At 43.3% G+C, this 13,581-nt stretch overlaps 1 protein-coding gene across 2 annotated transcripts in view; it reads right to left on the reverse strand.

The window, feature by feature from the left end:
* LOC309354659 (uncharacterized protein) overlaps positions 1 to 11,806 on the reverse strand; it is a 47,923-nt gene extending 36,117 nt beyond the window's left edge. Inside the window, exons 1-3 of one of the 2 annotated variants that reach the window (XM_081884926.1) lie at positions 11,723 to 11,806; positions 11,461 to 11,526; positions 9,892 to 10,182 (exon numbers count right to left, since the gene is read on the reverse strand). In XM_081884926.1, coding sequence (XP_081741052.1) covers positions 9,892 to 10,182; positions 11,461 to 11,526; positions 11,723 to 11,744 — 379 coding nt within the window. In that variant the 5' untranslated portion in view covers positions 11,745 to 11,806. The remainder of the gene's footprint in view (positions 1 to 9,891; positions 10,183 to 11,460; positions 11,527 to 11,722) is intronic. The other variant, XM_081884924.1, reaches the window with a different exon arrangement.
* Between the last annotated feature and the right edge of the window lie 1,775 nt (positions 11,807 to 13,581).

Consider the following 13,581-nt stretch of genomic DNA (forward strand, 5'->3'; position numbering starts at 1 on the left):
GACACTGTAAGCCTCCAGAAGGCTGTTGCAGGGATGTGGCAACGAGCAGGTGACTTAGACTGGAACCTGAGCTCATTCAAATCAGTCTCGAGTCCTGGCAACCTCACGTAGAACAATATTTTTTAGACTTGTTTTTCCCCTGCCTCACTTAGAGCAGCAGCCCTTCTGTTGAAAATGGGTTGGATCTGGCTTCAACCCAGCTTAACTTGTCACAGTATGCTTTATGCCATCATCTTCTGTGTAGGACTTATGATCTATAATGGAAACTTCACAGAATCTATTGTCGTACAGCTTGCCACATTCCCCAAACTAAAAACCCAGACAAAGTTGTTGAGGCACACGCTCCGGAATTTCCCGGACATATGGCAACCCTAAGTATGAGTACATACTGTTGTCTCTATTAGAGTTGCTTCTTCCCATTTTTATTTTTAGAGTCAAGCAAAAAATTCCCACAAGGTATTTTTCTGAGAACATTTCAAAAATATTTTTTCTATGAGTTTTCCTTTTCTCACTGTTATAGTAAAAGGCCATCTTGAAGCATTTGCTTCTAGTATTTTCAACAATTTTCTATGCTATTTCTGTTCCCACCCGCCAGATAGCCTTAGAAAGACATTGGTTTTGGGCAATGTGAGAGGATGCAGAATGGGAGCCTGGCTGCCAACTCATTTCCCACTGCCATTAATTTCACAGAAGCAGAGAAAAGGGAAGGGGAAATGAAAAGCTGTGCTATTTCTGGAATGTTGGAAATTTCTCCTCCATTTCAAGTAATTACATGGAATTTTCTCCCTAGTTTCTCTGTCCTCTAGTAGTATGGAGAAGTATAAGAGGCCATTTGTACATAACTCTCATTACTTATGGGCCTTTTCTAGAATCCTGCTATTTGTCTATTAACTTTTTTTAAAAAAATAAATTTTATTAGAGTTTATAAAGAGAATAACAAAGATTATTGTCCAATATCTATTTCTAAAATCCAAACAAAAACATCAATCCAAAGGGGGAAAAGAAAGGAAGAACGAGAAAGAGATAAAGAAAAGGAAATGATAAATGAATTAAAAGAGAAAAAGAGAGAAAAGTTAGGAAGCTAAAGAACTTCTGATTCTTCATCTGACCGCTACGTATAAACATCACTCACTACATCCACTCCAGTGTAACACTTAATAATTCCACCTTCTGCAAACCATTTTCTTCAATCCTCAAATCCAAATGTCATTATTTCATTTTCTTTTCCACGCAAAAAGTCTGTGGGAGGTTTCCAATCTTTAGTAAATGTTAATAATGACTTGTCTCTGATAAAACATGTCAATTTCGTCATCTAAGTTAAGTCCATTAATTTTGACAACCACACACACACTCCTAGGAAAACTCTGATGAGAATTATGGAGTTTCCCTTCCCAGTTTCCCTAACTTACAGAGAACCCAGAAGATATTCATGAGGGCAGAGCAGGAGTTGGCTTGCCAATCTGATGTTGGTCCACTCTTCCCCACTTCTGACTCTCAGCTCCTTCTACTTCTCTCACAGACGAGACGGAAATCATCACGACTTTTGCAGCATGCAGCTTCTATCCCCTCCCCTGGGGAACACCCCCACATGTGGCTGCAGCTACGACTCAAGGATGTTTAATTTTATACCTTTCCTTCAGGTGGACTATTCAACATATCTATGACCCTCAGGCGCATTCCCTTAGAGATAATATTTGATGGTCAGAAAGGTAGCTTTTCATCCATTATCCTATTAACTCCCCACCAGAAACTCCTCTGAGAATGAGTAGATTATTTCACATGATAGAGAGAAGATTTAGACATGAAATGCTGTGAAAAATTCATTCTAGGGAAAGAAATAGACAATCTCCCCCCCCCCCCGCCAGACAGTATTCCCTTAGGATAATGTAGATGGGGCTGCATACCAGCATCCCATGCCCGAAATGGAGCTAACACATGTACACACCCATGCACACAAACCACCCCCTAGGTAACATGGCCTATAACAGGCATGTCCAAAGTCCGGCCCGGGGGCCACTTGCGGCCCCTGGGCTGGTTTCATACACACACCCCCGCATACACCCCCCCCAATTTTGAAGCACCTGCCCACTAAAGCCATTTCCTTTTTGAGGGCTCATCACGTGTTCTCCCCTCTGCGCGGGGGGCGTTGCTAGCCCCTGCTCAATTAGGGAGTCCCCGGTTGCATCACTCCTCGGGCCAACTAATCTAGTCAGCTGGGGCGGGCATGGCTAAATAGATAAATACTACAGTACACTTTCGGGACATTGATGCTGCAGTGATGGCGGTGGCAGAGGGGTGGCTGCTGCTTTGACCCAGTGCTGGATTTATGTATAATTGGGCACGCGGGGCCCAATTTGGCCAAATTGCCCCAATTGCCTTAAGGTCAGCCCTGATGAGACTGTGCCCTTGGACTGACAAGTCCTGCACCTTGTAGGTCCCTGGTGTCACTATTCAGAGTACAGACTCAAGGACTTGTAATGGAAATAAAGGGGGGGGGGTACTTATTGGAAATCAATTTTGTCACCTCCCCCCCAAACCCTGGGACAATGAGCCCAGCCACCTTTTATTCGCATTTGCAAGCACCACACTACATCATGGCCATAAAGCTGTACGTTCAACCGCTGAAATACATACCCAATATGTAGCAATGGAGATTTATGTTACTGTTTAATGAATGAACACTGTGTTTTATTAATGGACTCTGTATTTACCCAAGAGCCACCAATAGGTAGCTCTAGAACCTGACAGCTAACCAACTGGATACTACCAAACAGTGACCCCTATTGCTGAAAACAGGTAACCAGCAGAGAATGCTACAGCTCAGCCTTTGCACTGTTGACTGAACACCCCCTGCTGTGCAGACAATGGAGAAAGCTCATAAATTGTATCTCTTCTTTCTTCCTGGCCAACTCTATTACACTGGTGTAAACCCTGGTGCACCAGGAACCCAGAATAACAGCAAATAAAATCTGCTCATATGTCAGCAACTGATAATACTTGTCAACCTGTTATTCCAAAGTCTTCCTAGATTATAAAGCTCCAAAATACAGGCCAAAAGAGAGCAGGTCTGGAAAGAGCGAGCACCACCAGTGAAAAGGCCCTGCTCCGAGTAGCTCCTGCCTTGTCATTTGATAGGGTGCCCACTTGCGCTCCTTCTTGACATGGAATGCTCTCTATTGGAATCTCCTGGTCCAATATAAAGACCATTAGAAGGGAGAGCAGGGACCTTCTAAGGGACCTTCAAGTTCCCAACAGCTGTTAATCAATCAAGCAAGCACACAGGTCACCTTTGTCACAGGTGTGTCTTGCCTATGTCCTGGCCAGGCCTGCACCCAATCTTGTTTCTGTACACTCTTGTTTGTTCTCAGTTACCAAAATCATATTATCAACATATACAAGGAGAAAAGTTGTTTTCCTTCATTTGCAAGGAATCGTACAAACCCTAGTTGGTTAATTGATTTGGCAACTTCCATGCACATGACGTCTGATGCCAATTCCCCTCCCCAAAGAGTTAAATGAGATTCAGGTGAGGGTCATATGCCTTGTTGATCCCAGCAGGTATATAACAGGAAGAACCGGCCTGCCCTCAACCACCACATTTCCTCTTCCTCAGAGGCTTCTGTCTCCTTTCTCCATGAGCCTGGGCAGCCCCTGAGTTGTTGGTTCTTCGGTGGTGGTGGTGAAGGGGTGTGCGGTGGGTCAGGCATGGAAGGCGGAGGAGGGCCGAGAGTGGCAGCGGCGAGGCTCAGGCAGCGCAGTGCCTCCCTTTCCATCGGAGCAGCCCCAATCCCATTCCTACTTGCGTGCAAGCAGGAGGGGGCGGGGATCCCTCAGCTGCAGTCCAGAAGATCTCAGTTTCACACTTCGCATTAGTGCAGGTATGTTTTTTGTGTTTTTTTAATTGAGATGAATACATTGTAAAATCTCAGTTAATGTCAGTTGGTCTAAATCAGGTATAAATATGTTTGGACACAAGTATACCTGGTGTTATGTTCCTGTTAATATGTTGTGAACTTAAAAGTTGATAGACAACGTTTATTACTGTGTAATGTACTTTACAATGTTCCTGACATATATTTCAGCTTTGTGGATTTATTTTTCATCTGGCCTTCAGATATGAAAGGCAGAGTGATTTAATTTTAATGATTCTAAGAATGTCAGGCAAAATGGTCGGGCATCACGCATGTTCACGTCATCAAATCAGGCTTCAGCTCTCATGCTATCTGTTGTTGCTGTTGCTGCTGCATGTTGTAGTCTCCATGACAAAGGCTGCTGTAGAGTCTCGGAAGTTGAAGGAGCCCAGGAAAGGAGATGCTAATACTAATGGAGAGCTTCTTTCTTTGAAGTTTGACCACAGCCACTGTTCTCTTCTGATTCCACAACACCTAAGTGTAAATGTAAGTTAAACCCAACAATTTCTGTGGGGAGCAATCCTTAAAAAAGCTCTACAAAAGCTGAACAACTTTGGCCGGCCCTCACGCATGATCACTTCATCAAACCTGGCCTACTTTGAAAAAAGTTTGGACATCACTGGCCTATAAAGAAGGGAAAGTGCCTGGGCTGCATGGTGAGACCTTGTGAGCCAGCTTAATGCCACAGGACCTTGATCCCTGCTCTAGCAGTTTCTGATATTAAAGTGGAAAGAGCAACAGTTTTGTAAAGCAAGTGATCTGGTCCTTCCTGCTGTATGGCTACCAGTTTCATCTTATTACATTCTATCTCTGGTGTGAAGGATTCAGCCATTCTATTAGTATCCCCATGGAAAGCTTCCTTGGAGATGTGGAAATGGTAATTTCAGTGAGCCTTTAGACTGTCCTAGGAAGATGATTTCTGTGTCCCGAAGAACTGTGACAATTTCTGAATTACTGTAATCTGAGAGAAACTTATAAAAACTAACTCATATTGAATTATTATTCCAGTGTTGTGTTTCATTACTGTTTCAAACTTGTTTGTTCATTGCAGTTGCTCTTCTTTATGGAAATTCAGTATAAGGAAAAGGAAAGAACTTTTTGTGGGGGGACTTGGCTCTTTATATGACAGGGTCCCCAAGTAATATGAATAGCTAGTGGGTGGTGGGTGGATTCTTTCTTTTGGTCAAAGCACTATGGCAAGATCTGCTGAGATTGGGAGTTTGGGATGCAATAGCTCTTTTGTTAAGGCAGCTGATTCCTGACTCATCTGGGTTCAGCCAGCATTAAGTCCCCAACCCTGGCTCAGTCAAAGGTGTAACTTACTCAACCCAGCTCAACCAGGACTCTGCATGCTCAGCCAAAACTGACATGGGCAAGACCAAGAAGGGAGAGTTTACACTGGATTCTAAACCCATTCAGCTAGATCATGTGACCTGGCAATCTGGCATAAACACACCTTTCATGAGTTGTTTTTCATTTGGCAGGCTCAAGTAGAGCAGCAGCTCTGCTCCTAAAATGAGGCTCGGATCTGGTTAAACTTCATTCCGGTTTAACTTTGGTTGGCTTTACTGTAGCTTTACTGTAGCTTTTTGTGCAAAGGGTTGCTTCCTAATAGGCAATGGCATACTTTGAAAAACAGAACTGCAAAAATTAAACATGGCCATTAAGCCAAACTTTTAAAAATGCATTCATAAAAACCTCAAAGGAAGGAAGTGTATTTATCAAAATAGATGTTAGGCTGAACCAATGTGGTAAAGTCTACAGTAAATCTAAGCGCTATTTTGGGGCTTTATTACCTATTCCATTCTCTCCTTTTAATGCCCTTTTAATATTTTAGCTTGTTACTCAAGTTCACCTTTCACAGCTGTAACAACACCATTTCTCATGAGAGAGTCCATGTCAGCAAACATCACTAGAACAACAGAATAAAAAAATTCTGAAAGTGATCAAAACATTTAATAAACATTATCGTATCATAGTCCCACCTCCCTGTCACTGATATGCAAACTAGCTGCCCTCATCATCCTGTTTAGCAAGCCTCTGAAGTGCCCTGTCCATGTGCCAACATACTGCATAGAGTGGGCGTGGGAAAGCTGTGGCCCTTGAGATGCTGGTGGACTCTATCTCCCATCTGCCTCAGCCAGAATGGTTTATGGTAAAGGAAAATGGGAATTGTAGTCCAGCAGCAACTGGATGACCACAGCTTGATGCAGAATCTGAGGTCAATCCACAATCCTGGGACACTTCCCAGCCTCCACATTTCTCCTGGGAAACAGACAGTCCTCATGCAACGTTCATGACAGGAGGAAGGATTTCAAGTCTTCCAAGTGAAAGGGAAGGCTGGGGAGATGATCTGTAAGGTGTTCCTTTGGGGAGGAGAACCTACAAAATTGCTCTCCATTTGGACTGACTACTTCAGCAGCACAGAGATGAGGGGGTGCAAAGCAAGGCATGGCAGAGAAAGTACTATGGACAGGGTTCCTTGCAGGGTTCAGCCTGGGGACTCTATTAAAGCAGAGCTGTTGTTTCAGCAGTTATGACATTACATGGGAACTTCCCTGTAGCTAGTTTGGCCTTCTATGAGAGGTACCAATTCCCCTTAAGGGACTTTAATGAACATTGACTCTGACAGTGAAGGACGCTGGTCCTCTGAGCAGCACAACCTCAAAAGGCTGGATAGATACCAGCACAATAGCATCTACTACTGCAAGTGCTTCTGATTTGCTAGTTACATCTCGGACATCTTGTTTCGACAATTTGCTCTCCCTCCTGCCGGGAATCCGTGGTCACAAAATTGTATGCATTATAAAAGTGCTTTCAGTGTTTGAAAATTTTAAAACTGGTGAAACACTGAAAGCACTTTTATAATGCATACAATTTTGTGACCACGGATTCCCGGCAGGAGGGAGAGCAAATTGTCCCACGTTTGTGTCTTGGGAGAAATGAGTGTGGGATGTAAAACTGCAGTCAAGTACAACATTCCTACAGTAGACATGTGACTTGAAGAGGGTGTGGTCTGTTGTACTAGCATGGAGGAGCACATGGCCTCCATGTTCTGATCAGTGTGTATTAAATAATATATCCTCTCCTGCCTCCCTAATCATCCCCACAATGAGGTGTGTAATAAGAATGCCTTTGTGAATGAAAAGTATTTAGGAGCCAGGAGGAAAGTTGCCAGAGGTTGGACCGCTTTTAAACTGGTGTTGGGAGTCTCCAGTCCACAGGCACACCAAGGCCCATCACGTCTGCTCCTTTGGTTAACCAAATTATGGGAGCCCTCTCCACCCATCCTACACCTGACATCCTCAGCTTATTTCTGATTTTAACCTTTTAATATGGTTCTTATTATATGGTTTTATGTACCATTGTTGTAAACCACTCTGCTATATACGTATGAATATCAGCATATAAATATTTTTCTAAATAAATAAAGCCAGGCCTTCAATGGAACAATTGTAAGCTTCATGTGGGGCCCCAGTTGTCCCTTTGTTGGAACAAAGCATGCCTTGCTCAAGGAGAAGGGAGAAGTTTCTCCTTCCCAGTGTAGCTCTCTGAAGCCATGTTGTGCTGTTCCTTTGAGTCTTTAGTTTTGAAGGTTGAAAGGTATGTCCTGAAGTGGCTTGCGAAACATAGGGCGGACAACCCCCCTCCCCCGCTTTGTGGTTCGCATCTTTGGGAAATGTATGAAGGAATTTTAACAGAATTATGTCATGTGATGGACAGGTGGGTTGCCCTGTCCATCTATCAAAGCTGGCTAATGGGGTTGGACCCCAAAGGTTCCCCACCATGGTCTTCCAGCTGAGGATTCTGATATAATTGTATTTCTATCTGTATATCTATTTCTCTACTCATTTACATAGAATGTGGTCTTTGTAAACATAACACACACTGCGTGGCTAACATATTATAGAAATATGACACAATTCAAAGCAACACAATAGCTCACCAATTTATTTGGCAGAAATACAAATAACATTTTAAAACATAGGCATGTTACAATAAGCAGCACATGATTTAAATCTCAGAAAACAAAATGCTATCCATTGAAGATGTCCATTAATACTATGCAGACACCTTTGCTGTATTGTTTTCAGTACCTGCTATAAAAACTTCTTTGAAGCCAACCAGATGTCATGAATCCAAGCCATTTATTGGAACCTTAAAGGTCAAAACCAGTACTTGACCTGGGCTTAGTAGAATACTGGAAACGTTATTGTAAGTGAATAGATGGATGAGGTTAGGAGGATAGACAAAGAACAGTCTGGAGGCATTTTTCTTCCAATGGGATTTCCTAGTTTCTAGGTCCAAACAAGGAGCAATTACACTTCTCCATGAAATAGGTGATGATTGGAGCTGAGACCAGGAGAAGAAGCACCAATGAGGAGCGGAGAATCCAAATATAGGGAGGTATTGTCTGACCTGGATCGACTAGCAAAAGATCAGAAAGGTTTGGGTGTCTATTCAGATATGACCAGAGACAGGTTGATAAATCAGCAGATAGACATTAACAAGTTCCCTATGGTTTGATGCTTTTTGGAAGAATATGCGAGTGTATTATAACAGTTTTCCACTCTGATTATAAATGTTAATGTGCATCATAACAATGGGTTTGATTTGAAGTAAAAATCAATGGTTATGACATAATCAATGGTTGTGACATACTCAAAGTATAACTTAGCTGGATGGAAGAACACATGTAATCTTTCATGCATTCTTCAGAAAAACATGAAGTGCCAAAAGAATTGAAACAAAATGGACTTGAGATGACCTAAGCCCTATTGCTAGAGGCTAGACACATAAATTATGAATATTTTTAACAGGTTGCAAAAGCATCACCCTTTGATAAGCTGCCTAACAGCAATGACCACTCCCCACATCAAATAGGGGGCGCCTTTTGCATGGTTGTGTGCAGCTCCCCGGATCCCAATGCAACTCCTGGTAGTTCAGGCTGGCTTCATCCTCCCCAGGCTGGATACCTGGAGGTTCTGTGCCAATCCCGCCTGGGGAGGTGTTGCCAGGGTGAATCTTACCTGCAAAGCGGCAGTTGGCTCCCACCCTGCCCTCCCTCAGTTAAGTCTTCTTTTGCAGGTTAACCTCTTCTCCACAGGTACGCAGGCGCTGCTACATCAGGGTTACTGTTGAAGGGCCGGAAAGGAATTTTCCTGCATTGGCAGGTTTTGCCTTTCCCACAGAAAAATGTCACAACTTTGGCGGTTTCAGGCCTTGGGCAGAATCCTTTAGTCTATCTTCCTAAATGGGGGGGGGGGTGAAGCGGTGATCCATGCCCCCTTGTGGTGGTGATACCAGGGTTCCCCGTTAAAGGGGTCTTGAGGGAGGCATTGTCATTGCTCTCCCCTCGAACGGCAGTGAAATGGGGGGGCTGGCTCTGGGGAACATATGTTCAAGCACAGAGCCTGCCCCCCCCCCATTTCACTGCCGTCCCCACACATTCTGGATAACTCTGAAGTCTCTCAGATCCCTGGCTGGGGACTGAGAAGGATAAATGCCCAGTGCCTGAGCCAAAGTCTCCCTACATCTGAAACTTAATAAAGTTGGGGACAATTTTAATCCCATAGCACGTTGTCTTGAGTCATTATTCCGCTCGGGGGTCACTTGCGGTTGGGCAGACTCCGCCTGTCCATGCAATATCTATTTTAATAGGCCATTGACCAGTGTTCCTGGAGAAGTGCCATCATCTGTATGCTATTGGCCAGGTCCTCCAACATCTGTTGCATAGGTGTAAAACACCACCTATTTTTGTTTAGATAAATATATGAATGTGCTCCAGGGAAGTCTGAACATGCTCCATGACTATGATTAACTGTTGTGGTAGGGGAATAGAAATCAAATGGGTGGGGAATTATATGGACTGTGTTGGAATATACCATGACTGGGTAGTTGGAACTCTGAACAGGACTATCCCACCATGCAACATTCTCTTGCAGGTCCCTTCCTAGTCTGAGCGTTTCTACAACCTTACCTGACTGGACAATCAGATTCTGAGCAACACTGAGGGCAGATGTCTTTTCTTGGTTCTTTGCATCCTTCTGCTGGTAACCACAGGAATAGTAGCCAGCATTATTCGACGATGCATAGACTATGTATCGAGCATATTGAGATATTGCTTTCTTGAATGAAACAGGAGCCCCATCTTTACAGAGAAAGAATCTGGTCACCACAACCTCTAATGGAGCCGTACAGAGTACTGCGATAATTTCCCCTTCAGGAACCAAAGTTGAATTCAAGAATAAACCAGGAGCAGGAAGTTCACCTAGAGAACGAACAAATGGAAGAAATAAAGAAAGAGCATAAATGAATACAGAGAGTAAGTGAAAATGTAGTTGCAATAGAGGGTGAACATTTGAGTAATTATGTGGAATTAGATTGCTTTATCACCATTATTTTTGTCTTACTTTATTGCTTTTTAGCACTGTTCCCCCCCCCCTGTAATTATTTGTTGTATATTGCCTTTAATTATTTCTTTTTGTGGAAAGTGGCATGCAAGTGTCCTACTCTGTTTTATTTATTTAAAGCATTTTAATGCCACCTCAATTTTTATTTAGAAATTTGAGATTGTAAACTCTTAATTTAATTTTGAAAATGTAAATAATAATAATAATACCTTTATTGTCATTGTACAACCTGTGTACAATGAATTTAAACGAGCCTCCCCCCCCCCCAACACTCAATCTCTTATCGAACAACACACCACCTCGCAAGTCAATTTCGCTATGTTATTTTCCGTTCAACAGCCTAACAGCCCACAAATAGAAGCTATTTTTTAGCCTGTTGGTATGGCTGATTATACTTCTATATCTCCTGCCCGAGGGTAGAAGATTAAAGAGGTGATAGCCAGGGTGTGAGTCATCCCTGAGAATTTTTCTTGCTCTCCTAAGGCAACGATCCCTTGCAATGATCGTATGAAGTACATAGAAGATTAATAGTTAGGTGAGCAAAAATATCTTACGAGGCAATCCTATGTCAAGCTTCCAATAGGATGAGTATTTCAGGATGCAGCAACTCTTAATATTGACCAGAATTCTTTGACAATGCATAGACTATGTATCAGCATTTTGGGATTTCCTTTCTGGGATGATATAAGAGCCCCATCTTTACAGAAAAAAAAATTGGTCAGCACAACTTCTTATGGACAAACATATAGTGCGAAGATAATTTTCACTTCAGGAACCAAAGTAGCATTCAATAAGAAAAGAGGAGCAGGAGGTTCACCTAGAAAAGAAAGAAAGAAAGAAAGAAAGAAAGAAAGAAAGAAAGAAAGAAAGAAAGAAAGAAAGGCATAAGTGAATGCAGAGAGCAAGCGATAACTTAATTGCAATGGAGGACGAATATTCGAGCAGTTCTGTGAAAGTGCGTAGATTGATTTATCGGCATTATTTTCTTTCCTAGCACTCCTTTTTGTGCTCTTTTATATCGCATCTTAACATGTTTATTAGTTATACATTGATTTTAGGAATGTGGCAGTACACACACACACACACAGTCCTGAAGTCCTTTACATACTTACTGGTGTGCACAGGCTCTAACTCACCTGTTGAAGTGCAAAGCTCTGAATCTTGGTAATCACCCAAACACCAGTGATTTGCAAACATAGCACCTGCAATGACATTCATGCAATATATTAACACTATGTTTTAACAGGAAATAACAAGGGCAAAGCAATGATTTAAGAATTCTCCTAACCTACTATTTTTACTTCAGCTTTTTTGGACTTGCTTAAGCATTTTCTAGCAATCCCTGGTAGTTTCTAATAACCATATTCGTGAATTCGCTTCCCAGTTTCCCAAACTTACAGAGAATCCAGAAGAGATTCATCAGGGTGGAGGAGTTGGCTTGTCAATCTGACGTTGCCACTCTTCTGACTCTCAGGTCCTTCTACTTCTCTCACAGACGAGATGGAAATGATCAGGACTTTTGCAGCATGCATGTTTCTGTCCCCTCCCTCAGGACTCACCCTCAGATGTGGCTGCAGCTACAAGTCAAGGATGTATAATTTTTGCACCGTTCCTTCTGATGAACTATTCAATGTATCTCTGACCCTCAGGCACATTTACTTAAAGACAATATTTGATGGTCAGAAAGGCAGCTTTTCATCCGCTATCCCATTTAACCCTCATTCAGAAACCACTCTGAAAATTAGTAGCTTAGTTCACGTGAAAGAGAGAAGATTCAGAGATTAATTGTAGTGGAAAATTCCTTCTTAGGATATAAATAGGAAACATTTTTCAGGATAAAATGAGTGGGGCTGCACCCCAGCAGCTAATGCCCAAGATGGAGCTAAAGCATGTACACTCCCATGCATATACACTCCCATGCACACAAACCACCCCCATGTAGCATGGCCACCCCATGGCCTATCAAGACTGCATTGAGAGACCTCATGGGCCAGGTGTATGCCACAGGGCCTCGATCCCTATTCTAGCAGTTTCCACTGTGAAACTAGGTAGAGCAAGTCTGCTCACCCTTTTGCCATGGCGGCATTGCGGGACAGCAGAGGCTCGACTAAGGCCTCAATGAGGGAATCATGACATAAGTGCCCTGTCCAGATAGGTGGCAGGGGTGTAATCAATTCATTGGGTCTAAACATTGTATTTGGCTAATATTATATTTCATCCTGGTGATTGTGGTTCATTGATTCAAGTTAATTTTTCTGTACATTGATATTTTTGCTTGATTGTCTAGGTCTACCTGGGTGTTAAGCCACAGAGCATAGGATTTGCTGATCAGAAGGTCGGCGGTTCGAATCCCTGTGACGGGGTGAGCTCCTGTTGCTCGGTTCCTGCTCCTGCCAACCTATCAGTTCAAAAGCACAAAGTGCAAGTAGATAAATAGGTACTGCTCCTGCGGGAAGGTAAACAGCATTTCCGTACGCTGCTCTGGTTCGCCAGAAGCGGCTTAGTCATGTTGGCCACATGACCCGGAAGCTGTACGCCGGCTCCCTTGGCCAATAAAGCGAGATGAGCGCCGCAACCCCAAAGTCGGTCACGACTGGACCTAATGGTCAGGGGTCCCTTTACCTGGGTGTTCAGTAGGCATAGTTAATCCATTCTGAATTTTTTTCTTACCTCACCGTTTCAAAGTCTTTCTATAGAAGGCATTGGTAGAGTGTGGGAGCTTTCTTTGGGGACTAGGTATCTTATCTCTGCTCAGCAAATATGCCACGTGCTAATCAGCCTGAGCCCGTATCCCCACTGAGTACAAGGAAGGGCATATCCCGCAAGCCACTAACAGCAGCAGCAGCACATGGGCAGGCAGCAGGGACCAGCCGACAGGGGCCTACTGCAGGCAATGAGTATGCAGGTGATACCAACAATAGGAATAACAGCCGCAGTCAAGCCCAAGCAACTGCTAGTCTGGTTGCACCCCCGAACATGAATGCAAGAAATCGATGAAACTCTACTCTCAGGAGACCTAATATGGGCTATAATTAAGGACTTGCGGACGCTGCACAACATGTACCCCACCATATGCCTTGTATGGTCAGATATGCTTGAGAGACGACAATGGCACAAGTGGGAATCAACCACGCTTGGGAAAGGGCTAACTGCGCAGTTAGGTGCCACATATTGCAATGGGGTGGCTGTGTGTTTCAGCACTCCAACATTACATTCTTGGAAGAGACTCTGTTCAGGTCTGATGGCACACACCTTTC

Source organism: Podarcis melisellensis, assembly GCF_964234715.1.
Source record: "Podarcis melisellensis genome assembly, chromosome: 13".
NCBI lineage: Eukaryota > Metazoa > Chordata > Lepidosauria > Squamata > Lacertidae > Podarcis > Podarcis melisellensis.